General features: G+C 37.6%; 1 protein-coding gene across 1 annotated transcript in view; it reads right to left on the reverse strand.

Moving 5' to 3' along the window:
• LOC122003589 (calcyclin-binding protein-like) overlaps nt 1–21,826 on the reverse strand; it is a 46,881-nt gene extending 25,055 nt beyond the window's left edge. Inside the window, exons 1-3 of the mRNA XM_042558682.1 lie at nt 21,568–21,826; nt 21,263–21,401; nt 20,023–20,262 (exon numbers count right to left, since the gene is read on the reverse strand). Of these exons, the coding sequence (XP_042414616.1) occupies nt 20,023–20,262; nt 21,263–21,331 (309 nt within the window). The 5' untranslated portion in view covers nt 21,332–21,401; nt 21,568–21,826. The remainder of the gene's footprint in view (nt 1–20,022; nt 20,263–21,262; nt 21,402–21,567) is intronic.
• Between the last annotated feature and the right edge of the window lie 3,041 nt (nt 21,827–24,867).

A 24,867-nucleotide genomic window follows, 5' to 3' on the forward strand; every position in this document is an offset into this window, starting at 1 on the left:
TAGTCATGCTTAAGTCTATCCGGATTCTTTTATCTATGAGATTTAGCAAGTGGGTGTCAAGACAACTTTCCTTAATGAAAGTCTCAAAGAAAACATCCATATAAAGTAACCAGAATGGTTCATTGCAAAGAGCATCTTGTGTGTAAGCTCAATCAGTCTATGGACTGAAGAAAAGCTTCAAGGTCTTAGTACATCCGATTTAATAAAGTAATCCAGACCTATGGATTTATTTTATAACCGAATGAGTTTTGTGTATACAAGAAGTATGATGGAAACGTGGTAGTATTTCTTGTACTATACGTAGATAACATTTTTAGTGGTTGGAAACAATATCAAAGTGTTGTCAGAAGTAAAGGTATGGTTGTCCAAACAATTCAATATGAAGGACTTGGGAGAATGCATATATTCTTGGGATCAAAGGGGTCGTAAGAAAAGAATATATTTTACTTATCACAAGCTTCATATATCGAAACAATCCTTGCTCATTTTATGCATGCAAAACTCCAAGAAAGGTTTCTTACCTTTTCAACATAGAGTAACTTTATCTAAAAGAGATGTCTCCAAAGACATCAAAGCAGATAAAGGACATGAAAGCAAGTTCCTTATGCTTCGGTTGTTGGAAAGCTTAATGTATGCTGCACGAGATCGGATATCTGTTTTGCCCAGTGCATAGTTAGCAGATATCGAAGTAACTCAGGACCGGGACACAAGACTGCCGTAAAGCATATATTGAAGTACGTGAAAAGAACTAGGGATTATATGCTAGATTACTAAGCAGATGATTTGATTTCTGTGGGTTACATGGATTTTTGACCTCCAATCAGATAGGGACAATAGTAAGTCGACCTCGGGATTTTGTGTTTACTTTATGAGGTAAAGCCATAACTATGGAGGAGTGTTAAGCATAGGTAATTTTCATACTCCACTATAGAAGTTGAGTATGTGGCAGCCTCAGAGGCAGCCATAGAAATTGAATGACTCAGTAACCTCAAGATGGACTTAGTTTTGATTTCTGGTTTGTCCAAAGATTATTACAATTTATTGCAATAATAGTGGTGCAGTAACCAACTCGAAGAAACCATAAGTCCATAAGTCAAGTAAACACAATAAAGCGCAAGTACCACCCAATACGAGAAATCATATATACGAGGAGAAGTTGGTGCCACCTAGATTGCATCAGGTGATGACCTATAGATCCTTTCACTAAGGTCCTTAAGGCAAGAACTTTTGATGGACATGTTGAAGGGTTGGGAATCAGATGAATGGTAGCATTTATGGCAGCATAGTCTTTTAGTATAAATAGGAGATTGTTAGAGTAAATACTAAAAGTCTAGCTTTTGTATAAACATTTATTTAGAAATAAAAAATCACAATGGTCAAATATCTACATTTATTTGTTAAATATAATTTGTTCAATTAATTTATATAGTAGACAGCATGGTGTGTGGTGTTACACACAGAAGATCATGTTGTCGATTCTTTATAAATTATAAACAGTTGCTCGCGACTAAAATGGAAAGGAACAAACCATTGAAGTAGTCGTAGTGTAATTAAGTATTAGTTTATCTTAACTAATAAATTACACTGATACACTCCAAGTGTATTGAGTAGAACAATTTTAGGTAAGTTCTTTTTGTATTGACTTTATAAAAGAACTAGACCTTAGTTATTATGGAAGTGTGTGCTCTTAATTCTAATATAATAACAAACACATATATTTATTATTTATTTCTTTGACTTATCAATGGGTAAGATTTAGCTCGATAAATCAATAAGACCGATAAGTTGGGAAATGATATTACTTATAGTGTGTGTTATTGATTATAAAAGGAAATTGTGTCCAAGTAATCTAGGTTGAGAATGACCCCAAGCGGAGCTCATAAGGATTGTCATTAAACCCTGCAGGTGGACTTAGTCCGACATGACGATAAGATTGAGTTGTACTACTCTTGGACTAAGATATTAATTAAGTGAGTTGTTAGTAACTCATTTAATTAGTGGACATTCGATATCTTAAACACAGGGAGACTAACACACTCATAATAAGAAGGAGCCCAAAATGTAATTTGGGATTGGTGCGGTAATTCAATAATAGTTCTTTAGTGGAATGAATTATTTGTTGGTTGCTACTCGGAAAACCTAGAGGTTCCACTGTACAAAAATTTTGTACAAAGGTCTGAACCTTTTCCTAGCCACCATGTGTTCTTTTAAATTAAATTTTGGATCGCCTGCGGAACTTAACACGTTTGATCCAAAACTTAATCTATTTGTTCTTTTAGGTTTTGACTTGGATCTCCTACGGAACTTAACACGTTCGACCCAAGTCACCTTAAGTTATTAATTCCATTAAATATTAATTTTCATAATTGGTTCCCAGTACTGACGTGGTGAGGCACATGACTTTCTTGGATATGGGAGCAACCACCACCGACTAGACAAAACCTTTTATGGAAAGCTAATATTTAATTTCCTAAAATAACTTTAGGTTAACCGAAAAGAACAATCAAATCACAAGGAAAAGAAAAACAAAAGAACACTATATCGAAAACAAATTCGAAACTCTAGAATCATATGCCTCTTGTATTTAGTATTATTTCCAAAAATAACTAGTATGATGCGAAAAAAAAATACTAGTTATACCTTCTAAAAAAACATCTTGATCTTCTACCGTATTCCTCTTCTAACCTCGGACGTTGTGTGGGCAACGATCTTCCGAGATGAGAAACCACCAAAGCACCTTCTCCTTTCTTCAAATTTCGGCCAAGCACAAAGCTTCCAAAAGATGAAGATCTTTTCCACCAACCAAGCTCCAAGGGATGTAGGCTTTCTCTCCTTCTTCCTCAAGCTAGATCTGGCCACCAATTAAAACTCCATAAGCATGAAGAGGTTCGGCCACAAAGAAAAGAAGAAGAGAAGAAGGAAGGGTCGGCCACACCACCAAGGAAAAGAGGAAGAAAAATAGAATAGAGTCGTTCACCTTGAAGCCTCCTCTACCCCCTCTTTTATAATCCTTGGTCTTGGCAAATAAGGAAAATTTAATAAAAATTTCCTTAATTCTTTTTCCATTGAAAAGAAAAATTATTTAATTAAAAATAATTTTCATTTTCAAATACAATGGCCGACCACCTCAAGCCCCAAATCAAGGAAAATTTTAATTAAAACAAGAATTAAAACATCCTAATTTGTTTCTGGAAATTTATAAAAATTTCTCCAATAATTTTATCCCTTCATGATTGGTTTATAAAAAGGAAATTTAATAAATTAAAATATTTCTTTTAAACATGTGGATAAAAAGAAAGTTATCTCTAAAAATTAAAATCTCTTTTAATCTACAAATAATGAAAAATATCAAGTCTTTTCTTAATCTTTTGTAGAAACTAATAAAAGAGAATTATTAATTTTTAAACTTTCTTTTAAATCATGAACATGGTTAAAAAGAAAAGTTTTCTTAAAATTTAAAATCCTCCTTTAATCAACAAATAAGGAAAGATTTCAAATTTTAAACTCTCTTTTAAACATGTATATGATTTACAAATAAGGAAAGTTTTTACCAAAAATTAAAATCATCCTTTTAAACTACAAATAAGGAAAGAGATTAATCTCTTCTCTTAATCTTTTGTAGAAAACTATAAAAGGAAATTTTTAATTTTTAAACTCTCTTTTAAAATCATGATATCCACATAATAAATAATTTAATAAAAATCCTTTTTAATATTCTAGTGGCCGGCCACATAAGCTTGTGACCCAAGCTTTGGCTGGCCACCTACATGACTCATCCACTTGATTTTGGTCGGCCCTAGCTTGGGTTCCAAGCTAGCTTGGCCGGCCCCATTGGATGGGTAAGAAGGTGGGTATGCGGTGGGTATAAATCTCTATATACTAGAGGCTACGATAGGGACCGAGAGAAGAAATTGGTTTTGGTCTCCCGATGAAATTAAGCATCCCGTGTTCGCCCCGAACACACAACTTAATTTCATTAATAATAATTCATTCCACTAAAGAACTATTATTGAACTACCGCACCAATCTCAAATTACATTTTGAGCTCCTTCTTATTATGAGTGTGTTAGCCTCCCTGTGTTTAATATAACAAATGTCCATTAATTAAGTAAGTTACTAACAACTCACTTAATTAATATCTAGCTCCAAGAGTATTACCACTCAACTTCATCATCATGTCGGACTAAGTCCACCTGCAGGGTTTAACATGACAATCCTTATGCGCTCCTCTTGGAGACATTCTCAACCTAGATTACTAGGACACAGTTTCCTTCTATAATCAACAACACACACTATAAGTGATATCATTTCCCAACTTATCGGGTTTATTGATTCATCGAACTAAATCTCACCCATTGATAAATTAAAGAAATAAATATCAAATATATGTGCTTGTTATTATATTAGGATTAAGAGCACACACTTCCATAATAACTGAGGTCTTTGTTCCTTCATAAAGTCAGTTTAAAAGGAACGACCTCAAATGGTCATACTCAATACACTCTAAGTGTACTAGTGTAATTATATAGTTAAGATAAACTAATACCTAATGATCCGGCGGTAAAAATCCGGAACCCCATAAGGAGTCAACGCTGAGGGGAGGTCACAAGGTCCAATGGCTCGCCGGAAAAGGGCGAGCCGACCGGACTCAGAAGAAAGGAAAATCTGATAGTAAAAGGCACCCTGGTAGGGACCAGGGGTCCGACGCTCAAATAGCATCGGCGATACTGAGAGAGGTGCCGCCCGACGGCGAAGAAGGTGAACGGGTTGTCTGAGGCCTGGATTCCGGGGAGGATGGCGGCAAAAGGAGCGAGCTTTCTTCTAGGGGTTGGATTAATGTCGGGTGGTCCATGATCCCATCGAAGATCCAGAAATGGTGTCAGGTAAGCTCTCTGACAAGTGCATACCGTGGTATGGGTTGCTGACACGTACGCACCTCGGTGGGCGTGCATCGGTTCCTTCTCCGTCTTATATAAAGAGGCTATTACTTCGCCAAAGGTACGTAGAATAGGAATTTGGCAGCCACTTTCTCCAACACTTACCTGACTTGAGCGTCGGAGGACCGTCGCCGGGACACCCCTCCCGGCTCGGTTTTGTTGCAGGTTCGCCGGAGCACTCGAGGATCCAGTAGAGAGCGCCACGTGCCCAGCATCCGCTGACTCTTGATTCGGACAGGATCACCTAATTACACTACGACCTTCCAATGGTTTGTTCCTTTCCATCTTGGTCGTGAGCTACTGTTTATAATTTATAAGGAACCAATAACATGATCTTCTGTGTGTGACACCACACACCATGTTATCTACAATATAAATTAATTGAGCAACTACATTTATCATAAATGTAGACATTTGACCAATGTGATTCTTATTTTTAGATAAATATTTATACCAAAAGCTAGGCTTTTAGTATACACTCTAACAATCTCCCACTTATACTAAAAGACTAAGCTGCCATATCTGCTGCCATACATCTGATTCCCATGTCTTTCAAAAAGCTCTTGCCTTAAGGACCTTAGGTTATCATCTGATGCAATCTAGGCGGCAACAACTTCTCCTCGTTATACAATTTCTCGTATTGTGTAGTACTTGCGCTCTATTGTGTTTACTTGCCTCATAGACTTATGGTTTCTTCGAGTTTGTTACTGCACCATTATTATTACAATAAATTGTAATAATCTTTGGACAAACTAGAAATCATATCTAAGTCTATCTTGAGGTAATTAAGTCATTCAACTTTTATGGCTACCTCAGAGCATATACTCAGCTTCTATGGTGGAGTCCAGAAAAACACCTATGCTTATCACTCTTCCATAGTTATGACTTTTCCTCCTAAAGTAAACACAAAACCCCGAGGTCGACTTATTATTGTCCCTATCTGATTGGAAGTCAAAATCCGTGTAACCCACAGGGACCAAATTAACTGCCTTGTAAGCTAGCATATAATCTCTAGCGCCTCTAAGGTACTTTAATATATGCTTTACTGCAGTCCAATGTCCTTGTCTAGGGTTACTTTGATATCTGCTAACTATGCCCTTGGCAAAACATATTTCTGATCTCGTGCATAGCATACATTAGGTTGTCTAACTGCCGAAGCATAAAGAACTGCCTACATGTCCTCAATCTCCTTTGATGTCATCGGAGACATCTCTTTAGATAAAGACACTTCGTGCTTAAAAGGTAAGAAACCTTTCGAGGAGTTTTGCATGCTTAAAATGAGCAAGGATTTTCTGATGTATCAAACTTGGGATAAGTAAAATATATTTTTTCTTTCGATCCCTTATTACTTTGATCTCAAAAATATATATATTCTCCCAAGTCCTTTATATCGAATTATTTGGACAACCATACCCTTACTTCTGACAACATTTTGATATTGTTTTCAACTACCAAAAATGTTATCTACGTATAGTACAAGAAATAACACCACGTTTCCATCACACCTTTTGTATATACAAGACTTATCCGTTTACTCAATAAATCCATAGGTCTGGATTACTTTGATAAATCGGATGTTCCAAGACCTTGAAGCTTTGCCTCAGTCCATAGACTGATTGAGCTTGCACACAAGATGCTCTTAGCCCTTTGCAATGAACCCTTCTGGTTGCTTTATATGGATGCTTTCATCAAGACTTCCATTAAGGAATGATGTCTTGACATCTACTTGCCAAATAGATAAAAGAATCCGGATAGACTTAAGCATGGCTACTAGTGAAAAAGTTTCCTTTTTCATCAAGCCTTACTTTGAAAGTTACTACCTTCCTTTCTATCCCTCTTTTCCTATTATAGACCTTTTTACACCCAAAGGTTTTTACACCATTTGGTGGTTCTACAAGCTTTCAGATTTTATTAGAATACATATATTCTAATTCTGTTATTCATTACTCTTTGCCAAGATGTTGCATCTTTATCTTGGAGTGTTTCGTCATATGTCCGGAGATCAGGTTCACGTCCTCCAGGGATCGAGTCCAAAAACTCTCCCAAAACATGAATCTTTTTAGGTTGCCTAACAACCCTCTCACTACGACAAGGCACTTTCTGCAATTGTGTATCATTTGTGATACGTGTTACAGTTTCCTTATGGTATCTCATCTTGTACAGTTGGTACTAGATTAGACATGTCTTTTATTATTTCCTTAAGAACAAATTTTCTTATGGGCACATGGTTTATTACATAGTCCTTTTCTAAAAATCGGTCATTGATGCTAACAATGACCTTCTGATTTTTAAGACTATAAAGCTACTTTCATTTTACTAGGATAACCCACAAACAAGTGAATTCCTGTCCAACTTATCATTGTCTCTCTTCTGCATATGTGCTGGACTACCCGAATCCGAATATGCTTCGAAATAGGCTTACGTCTATTCAGCAATTCTATATGAGTAGAGAGTTCTGACTTTAGAAGGTACTATATTCACTCCCGTTTCCAGAGTATATCCTTAAAATGATTTTGATAATATTCTTAATAACTCATCAATCTACTTATTTCCATAAGAGTCCTATACCCTTCCTTTTCCTACACCATTCTGTTGGAGTGTACCAGGTGCAGTTAGTTTGGATTGAATCCCTACTTCTGATAAATGACTCCTAAATTCTCCCAAGAGGTACTTGCCACTACAATCTTACCGTAGTGTCTTGATACTTTTACTTTGTCGTTTCTCCACATCAGCCTCGTACTCTTTGAACTAATCAAAGCACTTAGACTTGCGGCACATCAAGTAAATATATCCGTATCTCAAATAGTTGTTTATAAAATAGATGAAATATTTGAAACAACCTCTTGTCTGGATGCTCATAGGATCACACAAATCAGAATGAACCAATTCCAATATATCTTTGACTCCATACCCCTTAGACTTAAAAGCTTCTTGGTTATTTTTCCTTCCAAGTAAGACTCGTAGGTTGGAAAGATTTCCACTACTAATGAACCCAAAAGTTCATCAGCTACCAATGAATCCTACTCAAGTTAATATAACCTAGCCTTAGAAGCCAAAGATATAATTGGTTTATTTTCGAAGGTTACTTTCTCTTAAAGTTAGAAGATGTGTTACTAATTTCCATTTGTTGCATCGTGAGAGTTATTGGATTTATAAATTGCCAACCAACGTACCAGAATAGATAACTTCCCTCTTTTTCTTAATAACAACTTTGTTATTAAAAGAGGCAGAATATCAAGTTCTTTGAATAGTTTAGAAACTGAAAACTAGTTCTTTCTAAACTTGGTGCGTAAAGACAATTACTCAAAAATTCATGTTTTATTCTTATCAAAAGATAAACATCTCCCACTGCAACAGCTACCATTTTTACAGTAGTGCCCATGTAGACAGTGTTTTAATTTTCATTTAGTTGTCGGGTTTCCTGGAACCCTGCAATGAATTGCGGACATGATTAATGGCATCTGTATCTACACTCCAGGTTCTGGTAGATAACACCATTAAACATGTTTCAACTAATGAATTAAATACACCTATATTGTTCTTAGTTCTAAGAAGACAGTTTACCTTAATGTCCAAGTCCTATTTCCAATCATTACAATTGGGATTACTAAGTCTTTCTTATAGTATGACTACTAGGGGATTGACAAACATTTTAAATCCTAAGAATCACAAAAATACTTGGTCAAGATCAACTCCTTAAAAATCCCCATGAATTTTGTATGTCACGATAGTGTGGACGTATACAAAATCGAAGAGGAGATTTTATTCATTAATTTTATTATCTCGTCAACTTTACTTTATGACGAATAAAATTAATAGTTGATCTGTCTTTGATCAAATATTTGGTCAAAAACTTTTGAATTTAAAAAATATTGATTCCTCAAATAATATTATTTAAATTCACCAACACCTCAAACACCGTGAATTTTGCATGACACGTTAGTGTGGATATATACAAATTCAATATTTGTAAAAGGAGGGTTTTAACCCATTAATTTTATTATCTTGTCAACCTAACTTTTTGACAAATAAAATTAATAGTTGGTATCATTTGGTCACACAAATAATAGCAGTGACTCCGATGGGGAGGATACTATTAGATGTGTCTAAGTGTATATCATTACTTGACACTAAGTCCATTAATAAGATTATGCCCCTTCCGTTGGGGAAGATCACACGTTATTAATTAACTTCCTATAGTCATCCAAAAATGGAAGTCTGTTCTAGTGATCCACAAACAAGCTCATCCGTTATGGAGGAAGGCACTCAGAGCCAACGCGCAAGCTTGTTTGCATCACTTACAAACCAGTAATGGAGACAATGGGATTTACTTAAAAATCTCTCTCCCACTTAGTTATTTATAAATGAGGAATTTTAACTATGCTAGCCTACTAAATATGTAAACTAAGATGCACACACAGCACAATATAAAAGTAATAAATAGAAAATCTAATTTTCAACTATTATGGCTTTTATCTCTTGTTGTCCTCCATGTGTTGTCATCCCAAGCTGCTGCCATATTTGGCCACTGCCACCGGGTCTAGCTGTCGCATCCATCTTGCTCCTAGTTCCGCTGCGCCTCTGGTCCTTAGAAGGTTCCACGCTTTGCAAGATTCGATCCGCGACATAAATAGAATTTTACATTTTGATCCTATATTCCTCGAAGGAATGTACATGTAAACTAGATCGAACATAAAATAAAATTTACATCCATCGATTCTATATTCCATAAAAGGAATGTACATGTAACTAGATCAAAAATAAAATCCTAATAAAACTAAATACTGCTCCTGCTGTATTTTATAATACAATCATGCACACACAATAAAATACCCTTGACATGATGAAGGGTCCAATCACACACATAAAAACTATAAGCCATAATAGTTGGATCCTGCATCCACAAAGTTAGCACATCCTACTATTAACCTGCATAAATTATGTATGACATGTGCATAATTAAACTAATACCAAATACACAGAAGCAAAACCCTAGCTCTGATACCAATTGTTGGTTGCTACTCGGAAAACCTAGAGGTTCCACTGTACAAAAATTTTGTACAAAGGTCTGAACCTTTTCCTAGCTACCATGTGTTCTTTTAAATTAAATTTTGGATCGTCTGCGGAACTTAACACGTTTGATCCAAAACTTAATCTATTTGTTCTTTTAGGTTTTGACTTGGATCTCCTGCGGAACTTAACACGTTCGACCCAAGTCACTTTAAGTTATTAATTCCATTAAATATTAATTTTCATAATTGGTTCCCAGTACTGACGTGGCGAGGCACATGGCCTTCTTAGATATGGGAGCAACCACCACCGACTAGACAAAACCTTTTATGGAAAGCTAATATTTAATTTCCTAAAATAACTTTAGGTTAACCGAAAAGAACAATCAAATCACAAGGAAAAGAAAAACAAAAGAACACTATATCGAAAACAAATTCGAAACTCTAGAATCATATGCCTCTTGTATTTAGTATTATTTCCAAAAATAACTAGTATGATGCGAAAAAAAATACTAGTTATACCTTTTAGAAAAACCTCTTAATCTTCTACCGTATTCCTCTTCTAACCTCGGACGTTGTGTGGGCAACGATCTTCCGAGATGAGAAACCACCAAAGCACCTTCTCCTTTCTTCAAATTTCGGCCAAGCACAAAGCTTCCAAAATATGAAGATCTTTTCCACCAACCAAGCTCCAAGGGATGTAGGCTTTCTCTCCTTCTTCCTCAAGCTAGATCCGGCCACCAAGAGAAGAAGAAGAGAAGAAGGAAGGGCCGGCCACACCACCAAGGAAAAGAGGAAGAAAAATAGAATAGAGTCGTTCACCTTGAAGCCTCCTCTACCCCCTCTTTTATAATCCTTGGTCTTGGCAAATAAGGAAAATTTAATAAAAATTTCCTTAATTCTTTTTCCATTGAAAAGAAAAATTATTTAATTAAAAATAATTTTCTTTTTCAAATACAATGGTTGGTCACCTCAAGCCCCAAATCAAGGAAAGTTTTAATTAAAGCAAAAATTAAAACTTCCTAATTTGTTTCTGGAAATTTATAAAAATTTCTCCAATAATTTAATCCCTTCATGATTGGTTTATAAAAAGGAAATTTAATAAATTAAAATATTTCTTTTAAACATGTAGATAAAAAGAAAGTTATCTCTAAAAATTAAAATCTCTTTTAATCTACAAATAATGAAAGATATCAAGTCTTTTCTTAATCTTTTGTAGAAACTAATAAAAGAGAATTATTAATTTTTAAACTTTCTTTTAAATCATGAATATGGTTAAAAAGAAAAGTTTTCTTAAAATTTAAAATCCTCCTTTAATCAACAAATAAGGAAAGATTTCAAATTTTAAACTCTCTTTTAAACATGTAGATGATTTACAAATAAGGAAAATTTTTACCAAAAATTAAAATCATCCTTTTAAACTACAAATAAGGAAAGAGATTAATTTCTTCTCTTAATCTTTTGTAGAAATCTATAAAAGGAAATTTTTAATTTTTAAACTCTCTTTTAAAATCATGATATCCACATAATAAATAATTTAATAAAAATCCTTTTTAATATTCTAGTGGACGGCCACCTAAGCTTGGGACCCAAGCTTTGGCCGGCCACCTACATGACTCATCCACTTGATTTTGGTCGGCCCTAGCTTGGGTTCCAAGCTAGCTTGGCCGGCCCCATTGGATGGGTAAGAAGGTGGGTATGCGGTGGGTATGAGGTGGGTATAAATCTCTATATACTAGAGGCTACGATAGGGACCGAGAGAAGAAATTGGTTTTGGTCTCCCGATGAAATTAAGCATCCCGTGTTCGCCCCGAACACACAACTTAATTTCATTAATAATAATTCATTCCACTAAAGAACTATTATTGAACTACCGCATCAATCCCAAATTACATTTTGGGCTCCTTCTTATTATGAGTGTGTTAGTCTCCCTGTGTTTAAGATAACAAATATCCACTAATTAAGTAAGTTACTGACAACTCACTTAATTAATATCTAGCTCCAAGAGTAGTACCACTCAACTTCATCATCATGTCGGACTAAGTCCACCTGCAGGGTTTAACATGACAATCCTTATGAGCTCCTCTTGGGGATATTCTCAACCTAGATTACTAGGACACAGTTTCCTTCTATAATCAACAACACACACACTATAGGTGATATCATTTCCCAACTTATCGGGCTTATTGATTCATCGAACTAAATCTCACCCATTGATAAATTAAAGAAATAAATATCAAATATATGTGCTTGTTATTATATTAGGATTAAGAGCACACACTTCCATAATAACTGAGGTCTTTGTTCCTTCATAAAGTCAGTTTAAAAGGAACAACCTCAAATGGTCCTACTCAATACACTCTAAGTGTACTAGTGTAATTATATAGTTAAGATAAACTAATACCTAATTACACTACGACCTTCCAATGGTTTGTTCCTTTCCATCTTGGTCGTGAGCTACTGTTTATAATTTATAAGGAACCAATAACATGATCTTCTGTGTGTGACACCACACACCATGTTATCTACAATATAAATTAATTGAGCAACTACATTTATCATAAATGTAGACATTTGACCAATGTGATTCTTATTTCTAGATAAATATTTATACCAAAAGCTAGGATTTTAGTATACACTCTAACATTATTATTGATGAAATTAAGTTATGTGTTCGGGGCGAACACGAGATGTTTAATTTCATCGGGAGACCAAAACCAATTCCTCCTCTCGGTCTCTATCGTAGTCTCTTAATTATAGAGTACTATACCCACTTATATCCACCTTCTTACCCATCCTATAGGGGCCGGCCAAGCTAGCTTGGAGTCTAAGCTAGGGCCGACCAAAGGCATGGTTCATGGGTTCATGAGGTGGCCGACCCTAGTTTGAACCCAAGCTTAGGTGGCCGGCCCTATTAAAATAAAAAGTAATTTTATTTTTTTTAAATTTTCCTTATGTGGATTCCGTAGTTCTAAAAGAGAGTTTAAAATTTAAATCTTTCCTTTTAGAGTTTTCTACAAAAAATTAAGAAAAGATTTGAAATCTTTCATTATTTGTAGATTGAAAGGTAGATTTTAATTTTGAGAAAACTTTCCTATTTTAACCATGTTCATGATTTAAAAGAGAGTTTAAAAATTAAATATTCTCTTTTATTAGTTTCTACAAAAGATTAAAAAAAGATTTGATATCTTTCTTTATTTGTAGATTAAAAGGAGATTTTAATTTTTAGAGATAACTTTCCTTTTTAGAAATCATCCACATGTTTAAAAGAAAGATTTTAATTTATAAAATTTCCTTTTTACAAATCACCATGAAGGGAAAAAAATTATTGGAGAAATTTTTATAAATTTCCGAAAATAAATTAGAAAATTTTAATTCTTGTGTGAATTAAATTTTCCTTGATTGGGATTAGAATAGTGGTCGGCCATATGGTTTAAGAAAAGGAAATTGATTTTAAATCAATTAAATTTTCTTTTTCATGGCAAAGAAATTAAGGAAGTTTTTATTAAAATTTCTTTATTTGTCAAGACCAATGAATATAAAAGATGGGGTAAAGGTGCTTTCATGAGTGATAACCTCTATTCTATTTTTCTCCTTGGGTGTGGTCGGCCCCTCCTCTTTATCTCTTCCCTTTCTTGTGGCCGAAACCTCTTCATTGGTGGAGTTGTTTTGGTGGCCGGATCAAGCAAGGAGAAGAAGGAGAGAAAGGAAACCTAGTCTCTAGCATCCCTTAGAGCATTGGTGGTGGCCGAACCTATCCATCAAGAAGGACTCTTGGTGGCCGAAACCTAGAAGGAAGAAGAAGGTGCTTGGTAGTTCTCATCTCGGAAGATCGTTGCTCACACAACGTCCGAGGTTAGAAGAGGAATACGGTAGAAGATCAAGAGATCATTAAAGTTCACAAAGAAAGGTATTACTAGTATTTATTTTCCACATCATGCTAGTTTATTTTTCTTTGTATGAATTCCAAACACAAGAGGCATTAAATCCAATTTTTCGAATTAGTTTTTCGAGTTTGTGTTTTCTTTGTTTTTGAATTTGTGATTCGATTGTTCTTTTTGGTTAACCTAGAGTTATTTAAGGAAATTAAATATTAGTTTTCCTTAAAAGGCTTTGTCTAAGCAGTGGCGGTTGCTCCCATATCCAAGAAGGTCATGTGCCTCGCCATGCAGTCCTGAAAGTCAATTTTGGAAATTAATATTTAATGGAATTAATAACATAGGTGGATTTGAATCAATAGTGTTAAGTTCCGCTTGCAATTCAAATCTAAACCATTAAGAACAGATAAGTTAAATTTGGAATCAATGTGTTAAGTTCTGTCTGCGATTCCTAATTTAACTTCTAAAGAACCCAATAAGTTATTTAAGGAAAGATTCGACACTTGTACAAAAAAAATTTGTACAGTGGAACCAGTACGTTTTCCTAGGACTAACCAACAGTCACAAACTGGGAGATCGATTAGAGGCTTACGAGTTCGACTCGACCACACAGGAGGCAGCTGGGTCGACGAACTCCCGAGTGTCTTATGGGCACTTCGTACTATTCCAAAAGAAGAGACCAACATAACACCATTCCAGCTGGTGTATGAAGGAGAAGCAGTGGTCCCCGTGAAGGTTGGAGTAGAATTCGACTGGGTGCAACTCTACGACGAGGAAAATACCGAGCGGAGGTTAATGGAGCTCGACTTGGTGGATGAATCACGGGATAAAGCTGTCGTTCGGCTAATGGCATACCAACGGCGGATAGCAGAACTACAACCGAAGGGTGATCCCGAGGTTTTTCCAGGTCGGAGATCTAGTGAGGAAGAAAATCAAGCCAGTTGGCGATGTCACCAAACTTGAGGCACCATGGGGAAGACCATACAAGATCGTACAAAAACTACGATCAGGGGTCTGCTACTTGGAGGATGAAGATGGAAGGCTGCTCGAGCCGCCATGGCGCGCGAATCATCTCCAACCCTATATTGACGGATGACAGGTACATAAATAAATATAGATGTATTTGTGCATATGCCTTCTGGATGCAGGACAAACATGCATAAAAAACAAGTTTTCCAGATTCTTAAGCTGATTGGCCAAGTTAAAAGTCGAGCAGCGACTATAAACCCTTGTCTCCATCAACGGTCGAGCGGCGATTTTAAAATCTTATCTTCGTCAACGGTCGAGCGGCAACCTTAAACCCTTGTATCCGCCAACGATCGAGCGACAACCTTAAACCCTTGTCACCATCAACGGTCGAACGACGACCTTAAACCCTTGTCGTCGTCAATGGTCGAGCGGCGACCTTAAACCCTTATCTCCGTCAACAGTCGAAAGGGAACCTTAAACCCTTGTCTCGGTCAACGGTCGAGCGACGACCTTAAACCCTTGTCGCTATCAACAGTCGAGCGACGACCTTAAACCCCTGTCTTCACCAACGGTCGAGCAGCGACCTTAAACCCTTGTCTTCACCAACAGTTGAACGGTGACCTTAAACCCCAGCCTTCACTAATGGTCGAGTAGCGACCTTAAACCCCATCCATCGTCAACGGTCGAGCGATGACCTTAAATCCTTGTCGCCATCAACGGTCGAGCAGCGACCTTAAACCCTTATCGCCATCAGCGATCGAGCGGCGACATTAAACCCCAGCCTTTATCAACAGTTGGGCGGCGACCTTAAACCCTTGTCGCCATTAAAAGTCGAGCGACGACCTTTAACTCGGAACTGATCGATCAGCTATGAAATCACATAGCCCGTTGCCAATCTGAAGATCACGAAACCACACCGGGGGCATAACCGACTCAGTTTCACTCTGGTTTGCGCGACAACGCGTGAGCTAAATGTAAGTTGAAATCGAAAATGCCGAACGACAAGAAATGGACAAAAAAAAATAAAGGTTCGCCAGATGAACGATCATTCATTGATACTTCAAAAAATTACAGAAGCAAAACTCGAATGAACAGGCTCATTCAAGATCATCCAGAACGTCGTCAGGCAACGACTCGATCATCTTATCCCGGCTGATGACCTTGCTTATCAGAACGATTGGAATGTAGCCGTCATCCTTCAGTTGATTAAGCGTCCTGTCGATTGCAAGGTTGAAGAGACGGAGCGCCCAATCGGTGACCTTGTCATTAAAGGCGTCCGAGCGAAGATAAGCCTTCTTCTGTGCCTCGAACCATATGGATTCGACGTCCTGATAAATTTGCAGCACCGCTCGGGAGGCTTCTAGGTCTGCCTTCAACTACGCCAGCTCCTTATCCTTGGCGTCCAGTTGGGCCTTCGTTGCAGTCTGATCAGCCAACCTGCCCTCTCGTTCGGCGTCCAGAGATGCCTCCGTATCCTTTAGTTTCTGAGCCAACACCCGAAACTCTTTATTTTTGATCTCCAAGTCTTCGATGGCCCGGAGCTTCCTAATGTTGGCCAAGTTGAGCTTGGACTTGAAGGAGCTAACCTATTTGTCCAGTCGAGCCAACTGTGCAGCCTGCTCAGCGCATTTGCTCTTCTCCACCTCTAGCTGCTCAGAGCTCTTATTCAGATCGACTCGTAGCTGAGCCATCTCAACATTCATCTTCTCCAGTTGTGCTTGAGAAGCAGATGATTGGCCGCTCGGAGCATGGAGCTGTTGGACTTCATGCTCCAGGTAAGCAAACGTGTGGCACATGACCAGTCTTTCCACCCAATACTGCAAAAAATGCTAAGCATTATACAAACCGAGCGGACGAGAGAAAAAAGGAAAGGTATACATACCCCGGTAGACATATGGGTGTGGCTATTAGCCAGTTGCCCGGAGCTACAATCGCCGCACGGGCTCGTGCATCAACCCATATCTATGTGAGCGACCCTTGAATTTTTTATTTGATGCTCGGGGATGAGGGACGCTGGATCGTCCGAATGGTAGTACTTGTCAGTCGGCAAGTGTATGATTGTCGTTATTGATCTCTGACCGCTCGAGCCAGAAGGTGCAGAAGTTGCCCGGCCGGTGAGCTGTGAAGAGACTGGCCGGATGCGGGACACCTGCACCGCCAGCAGAGGAGGGGGCATGAAGGCGGTCAGCGACACACAGATCGCCCCTTGAGGCAGCCCGGACAATGAAAGTGTCCGGTCGGAGAACAAGGACGCAGGGAGTTCCCCAAGGCCCTGCTCAATAGGTGGAAGAGAAGTATCACCCCGGTCATATGGGGGTCGAGAGCTGACCGTGGTAGGAGTCTATAGGGTTGAAGTGGCCGTTCAGGAGAAACTTTCCGCTTGGCGCCTCTTGCGGTGTTGCAAGGGCACGTCGGAAGTTGCTGACTCCGAAGCAACAGCGATCGGGACCATGGACGACCGTTCAGGTAGAAGGTCTGCTGTGGCAACGACCGCATCACTCGCGGCTGTACGACTTCCTCCAGCGCCGCTTCCCAGCACTTGAGTTCCCTCCTCCTCGCTGAGCAGATCCTCATGGGAATTGACCGGTTGCAAACCGCGTCTCTCCAGCTCGGCCACTACCGTGGCGTTGATGTCTGCGTCTGCAAGCTTACACTTGCTGGGCAGACGCGCTCGCAATATGATTCAAGCTGCACAAAAGGAAGAAAAATTAGTTAGATTCAAAGGTTGGGGAAAAGAAAGAGCATACCTAGGCTAGACGGAAACCTTGTGCGAATCGAGCTCAGGCTAAACACATAAAGGACGCCCTCCAGCAGCAACTTGTGGATATGATATTTCTGACCGGTCAAGCTGGAAGTTGCATGGAGGTAGTCTGATCAACTCTTGTATTTCCTAAGCTCGGGAGGGTTCGACACCTCTAACTGCTAGCCGATCGAAAAATCCGACCGCTCGGGAAAGCGAACAAAGAAGTAGTAGTCCTTCCAATGCTTGTTGGAGGACGACATCTTATCAAAGAAAACTAGGCTCACTCGGGCTTGGAAGAGAAAAGTCTCTAGCTCGGACAATTTGGGATAATAGAAATAGTAGAAGAGCCGAGGAATAAGAGAAATGTTATGCAGGCGGAACCGAACGATGACCCCACATAGCAACCGAAAGGAGTTTGGCACTAGTTGATGGGGAGAAATACGAAAATATTTACAAACGATAGAGAAGAAAGGGTGGATCGAGAACCGTAGACTGACAGTAAATTGGTCTCTAAAGAAGCATACAAAACCCAGAGGTGGTTCGTTCGGACAATCAAAAGTTGAAGGAAGACCAATTTGATAATCGAAGGGAATTTCAAAGGCAGCTCTCAAACTCTCAGCATCGCCTCCGTCAAATCGGGACTCGATGGACATGTACCAGAGCCCAGGGACGGAGACAGGAGGTTGGGAGGAGCTTGCCATCGGAAATAAACGTCGACAAGAAACAACGAAGAAGTTCGATTGAAAGAAAGGACGCTAAGAACAACGAATAGAGCCAGTTGAAGGGTACAGAAAGCTTACTAGAGAAATTGCTACGATCGCCGGAAAGGAAGAAGAATGCAGTGTCGCTGAAAAGTTCGAAGACGAAGACGCAGAGTGAGGAAGACGACGATCTCAGTCGTCTGATCCAAAGCTGCGGAAACCTAGAAGCAAATCCCATCGTTGATTTTAAGAAGGCGCACACCTCATTATAAGAGAATATCCACCTGTTACATCAAGCACGCGACGGCAGTAAGGGACACGTGCCCTTCGATCACTGGATAGCATTTAATGAGTTTAATTAAACCGCATGCTCGACCATAGCTATCAAGGATTTGCACGATTTTTGGATGACGCCAGCCGAGACTGAGCTCGCCTGAGGACGCCTAAGGAAAAGGAAAACATGTGCCAAGTGTTGCTGCTCATCGTCCCGATCAGTGCAAAGAACGGGTCATAAGGCTGAACCTGGCAATAGCAAAATGAAGCTAAGCGGCGTTGGCTTGTAGGCCGATCAGCGATTAAAGACCAAGCACAGTCCGATCGGCCACTGAAACATATGGGTCGAACGGAATTTAAAGTCGTCGAAGACACATCTTCTTGTCCAATCAGTCGGACTTGTAACCTCCTTCGACTAGACTTGAAGGGGATGCTTGTGATATGACGGTAAGGAGGAGCCCACCTGGCATGGGTCAACAGCCACGATGGAGGTCAAAGTCAAAACGGTAAACATTAGGGCTTAGAGGCTCAACCGCGTCATCCGAGCGAGAGGGGGCTATATAGGCCGATCAGAGGAACCACTATCCGGTCGACCGTTTGGATGAAACATCGTCTGGTCAGCCCGATCAACAGGAGAGCGGGTCGAGCGGGTCACCTGTTCGGATCGAGGTATGCCGTTGACAGTGTAATGAACCGATATAATAAAAGAGGAAAAGATGAATACTTAATAAGGGGAAGAGAAAACAAAAGAGAACACTCCATCTATTATTGAATGCGGAGAAGCCAAGACAAAGATGTCTTCTATCTGCAATTAATATCATTAAACAGAGGCATATGAAGGGTCACTAAAACAGGTATAAAAGAGTATGCTAGGTATAAAGAAAGGCAAGGATTCATCTCTGCCCCTAATATTTTCGATTCATCTTCTTCTGTTTCTAACTTGAGCGTTGGAGGGTCAACGTCAGGGACCCCTTTCCTGATTTAGTTCGTTTTGCAGATAGGAGCGAGGTCTTCATCCAGTCAGCGAGGCTGCCACATCTCCAATTTTCTAGCTTCACGTTTTCGGACAGGAACAAGCTCAATTTAAACAATGCTTGAATCAATCAATGAGTTTAATCTCTTTTTAACATTTGAAAACATCTTCCATTTTGTTATGTTCTTTAATAAGCTGTGGGTGAGATAAATAATGTAGGCAACAAATGCCAAGAGTATAAACATGAAACGGTGGGCACATCTTGTTACAATTTGCACAGGTATGCGAGAAACAGGAGTGGGTAAATGTGCATAGTATTGCAACTACCATTTCAATCCTGTTTTGTATTTGCAAACATACCAAATTCTACTTGTCTCTTTTCCAGGCGTATGTATACCGCCTATGTTATGTGCTACATATAATTTTTGCCGGGTAAGACTACAAATGGTAAGTTTTAGAAGCATGTAAGGAGCACTGGAAAGTATTAATACACATGAATTTACCATAACAGAACCTAAAATTTATGAAACTACAAGTACCTTGTCTTCCTTAAAGTGCAGGTCCAGCCAATTTCCCTTGGAAGCTTTGACAAGAGTAGCAATAACTTTGGTGGGTTTGACTACCAACTCACACTGGTCAGGCGAAATCTCCTTGTTCAATTTTGGAATAGAGAACTGATAGTTCTTCCCATTAATATCATACAATTTGAGGTCAACAGACACTGGCTTAAAAACAGCATCCACCTTCTCTTGGTCTGCATCTTCAGTAGATATATAGATCTGATGCAAAATAATTAAGAGAGTTAAGGTTACTAAAATCAATATTCACCTTAGAGAAGATCAGTTTAAAGAGAACAAAAGTAAAGGTGAAAAAAACTAATATTAAAGATAAACTTAGTTAGCAAATGTGTTAAGAAGTCAATTATGTGAGAGCTAGTGTGGTGTTACCTTAATCCAGACTTGCAGAAGATAACACAGCTAACTGTTCTCACGAAAACATTCAAACATAAAGTCTTGAAAAGTTTTGTACTTGGGAAAAACTCAAACTGTTGCTAAAAGTATGTCATTCAAGTCTAGATGTGCATACAAGTGGAAGGGAAGATGTTTGTCATTTTAGTACCCATATCCCTAACTATAAAAGCAATTCACGGCTAATGAACAATTGTCATTAGAGTCTAGTTGTGAATACAAGTGGAAGGGAAGATGTTTGTCATTTTCGTCCCCATATCCCTAACTATAAAAGCAATTCACAACTAGAACAATATCAAAATATATACAAACAATATACTACATGCCATCACAAACATCCAATATATTGAACAATCAGTTGAAAACAAAATCTGAAGCATGCTTGATTTTGATTTCTTTATTTGAAAAATGAAAATCCAGTATTTTTCATAAACATGAATCTTCTAGATCTGCCTGCATTGAATATATTGTACATGCTTTGCTATCCTTTGCACTCCTTAAGCGGTCTCAAGGTTCCACATGTTGTAAGGTAAAAAATACAGAAGTAATGCTTGATAGTAGCATACAAAGGCAGAGCCACATTAGCTGGTTGTGGTCAGATTCACACGTTCCTGGGTTAGAGGAAGCCAGGGAGGTCAATATAGTACCTATAATTGTTAGCAGTGATAGGTTTTGTCATCTAAAATGTTTGTCTTCATGTAGTAATGCAGAGACCTAAATGTTGCCCCAATGCTTAACTTGATGGATCAAAATATAATACTTGAACTAAATAAACCTGATAACAATTCCCAACAACCAACGCAAAAAATACCTTTATCTTGTCATTGTCTTGATCCCAGCTGAACGATCCAAGAGTGGCATAGCTTGAAACCACCAGCATCAACAGGCGCCTTTTCCGCTGAGACTGCGGCCTTTTGTGCTGCCGCTGTCGCAGAAGGAACCCTCGCCAACTACAACAATATCCCATCGAACAAAGGTAACTCAACATGAAGAGAAAACCACAACAAAACGCCACATTGGTCGAACTATCTCGTCTACTTAACAAGAGTAGGGGAATAAAAAGTAGGGTTTTTACTGTTCAGGAAAAAAAAAGGATGAGCAAGATTGCGATCGTACCTTAGCGTCTAGGACGCGGATCTCGAATGCGAGGAAGGAGACGACTCGGGGTCTCTTGGCGATGCTCAACTCCTTCAAATCTAGCCTCAGTTGCCGCTCCTCGGCCATTGTATACAGATCAGACAACGCGACGATCGCCGGAGCTCCTATGGATTCTCGAATGCGCAGGAATCGTGGAAAAGGAAAAGAAGTTTGGTTATATCGAAGCCATTGAGAGAAAGGCCATCTTAGAAGAGAAGGGAAAAGTCCTGGAGACTTGGAGCACGGGTAATAAGCAAACTAATTCCCATATAAATGATCACTTTCAGTTTTTTTTCTTAAAAAATTGTTTAATTAATACAAACTTCTGTTTCTAAATACTTTTAATTTGTAGCAATTCTACTAAATTTTAAGTTTGCTGAAGCTTTTCTATAGTCCTTTCATCATGTAATATTTATTATTCAAATTTATTTAAAAATGATATATATTAGTGTACAAAGGTGATTACACTTATTACAACATTTCTTATAATCTGTAATCAAATTAAATGAAGGGAGATAAATTACTAAGTTAATTTATAATCAACCGCTAGGAGAAATTTTTATCCGATAGCAGATTATCTACTCTTCTATCTATGGACAGCCCATGAAAATTGGTTGTTGAATGAGAATTGAAAATTGGATTAGGATAAAATCTCACCGTTAAATCCTGAAAAAAAATTCAATAAGAAAATTTATTTAGGTGGTATTTGGTTCTCTCCTAAGAATCCGAATGAGAATGAATATCATAGTATTATGGAATAGAAATGAGTATAAGCTTGTGTATCATTCTTAAAAATAATATTTGGTTAGTTGAATATTTTCAATCGGAATGAATCTAAATTTTTTTTTTTTGCCTTTAGAGGAAAATAAGAGAAAAAATTAGATGGGAGTAAAAGTTGAACATGAGAAAAACATATGATGAGAGAGAAAGTGTGATGGAAAAAGATTGAAGAGAGGGAAAGTATGATGAGAGAAAATGAGAAGAGAGTGCATGATAGGAGAGATTGAGAGAAGAAAAAGTATAATCAGAGAGAAAGTGTGTTGAGAGAGAAAGAGTGATGGGAAAAAAATGAAGAGAGAAAAAGTATGATGAGAGAAAATGAAAGATTGAGAAGAGAGAAAGTATGGTGAGAGAGAAAGTGGGTTGAGAGAGAAAGTGATGGGAAAAAAATGAAGAGAGAAAAAGTATGATGAGAGAAAATGAAAGATTGAGAAGAGAGAAAGTATGGTGAGAGAGAAAGTGGGTTGAGAGAGAAAGTGATGGGAAAAAAATGAAGAGAGAAAAAGTATGATGAGAGAAAATGAAAGATTGAGAAGAGAGAAAGTATGGTGAGAGAGAAAGTGGGTTGAGAGAGAAAGAGTGATGGGAAAAATGAAGAGAGAGAAAGTATGATGAGAGAAAATGAGAGAATGAGGAGAGAGAAAGTATGACTAGAGAAAATGAGGAGAGAGAATGTGATGGAAGAGAATAAAGAGAGAGAGAAAGTATGATAAGAGAAAATGAGAAGAGAATGGTAAGAGAGATTGAGGAGAGAGAAAGTATGATGAAAAAATGAGGAGAGAGTGTGTAATGGGAGAGAAAATGTGATGGAAGAGAATGAAAAGAGAGAAAATAAGGAGAGAGAGTGTGTGATGGGAGAGAATATAGAGAGAAAATGGTAGAGAATGTGTGATGAGAGAGAATGAGGGGAGAGAAAGTATGTTGAGAGAGAATGTGTGATAATAGAATAAGGAGAAAGAAAATATGATGAGAAAGAACAAGGAGAGAGAGTGTGAAATGAAAGAAAAATTAAACAAATATACTAAGGGTATTTTTATCCAAAACTTAATTCACATTCCTATTCCATTAAAACCCAAGGAAGGGGGTGAGTTTCATCCATACCCAAGTTTTTGGGTTTTATTCCAAAATCTTGATTCCATTCCTATCAACCAAACATAAGATTTGAGAATGAATCTATTTCCTCATTCCTAAATCCCTAAACCAAACACCACCTAAATAAATTTGTGCATATGAGCAGATGTGTATGGTAATAGGATTTTAAGAGAGCTTTAAATTCAATAAATTTAATGATAAATGAAGTTTTGCTTTTATGTTTAGTGTGTTTAATTTAAGATTATCATATATAATCTTAGTTATATTATTATTAGGTAATCATATAATTAAATTAAGAGAAATAAAACATAACATGTTGTTTGGTTCAATGTGGGATAATGTAATACAAATTTATTTGTTTAGAAGTTTTAGTGTATAATTTAGTATAGAAAATTGCATGAATCAAATATATACATTAATAATATTATTATTATTTTTATTTATGGTGATATATATAAATAAATAAATTTTGATAATATTTTAGAATTTTATTATTATTTTACAAATGTTTTGGTGATAATTTTGTTGGATTTAACTTAGTTTATCTTAATTATAGTTTATCCCAATTATAATTAGGAGTTGATTGATTTAATTAATAGAAGTTTTAATTAAAAATCTAAATAAAAAAACTAATAACAAAAATAGGTGATCATCCCTCATGCACCCCGCCGGTCCAATGTCGCCCGCCGAGCCTTCCCGTGAGCTGCATGCCACCTTTGACTCCCGATGATTGGTAGGCAGGGTCAGCTCAAGTCTTGTTGAGGCCCTAGGTGGAAAAGACTAGGACTTTAATATTATTTTAAAAAATATCTTTCGTCCTTTTTCATTCGGACTTAGACGGACAACAATGAATTTTTTAGTAAATATATTTATATTCAAATAATAATAATAATAGTAATAAAATATAAGTCCCTACTAATTTATCAAGATAAAAATATTTAAAATTAAAGGAATAAAAATTTGATTTATATCTTGCAATTTCAATATAATGATATTTTGAAAGTTGACTTGTACTTGAACAAATATAATTAACATTCTTTTAGAGGCATTTTTATAAATAAGAGGAAAAAAATAATAATGATTTAATCATTATCCAATCATTCTATAATAAATAACTTTTTAATACATTTCAAAGTTAAATATATTTTTAAAAAATAATAATAATTATTACTTTCCCCCTTCCCTTTCCTAAATCACCATCTTGTTTATTTTTTTTAGAGTTGATCCGGGCAGTAAAGGCGAAGCCAGGTCAGCAAAGAAGTCAACGGCACATGGAGAGTCGAAGTCAGGTAGAGTCAAAGTGGTCAACAACCGGGGTCGGCCGATTGGCCGACCCATCTTCCCGAGCGGCACAACAGTCACCCAAGACGACATTACGATAGCTTGGCGCGACGCCGAGCTTCCGAC

The sequence above is a fragment of the Zingiber officinale genome, chromosome 7B, assembly GCF_018446385.1.
Source record: "Zingiber officinale cultivar Zhangliang chromosome 7B, Zo_v1.1, whole genome shotgun sequence".
Classification (NCBI taxonomy): domain Eukaryota; kingdom Viridiplantae; phylum Streptophyta; class Magnoliopsida; order Zingiberales; family Zingiberaceae; genus Zingiber; species Zingiber officinale.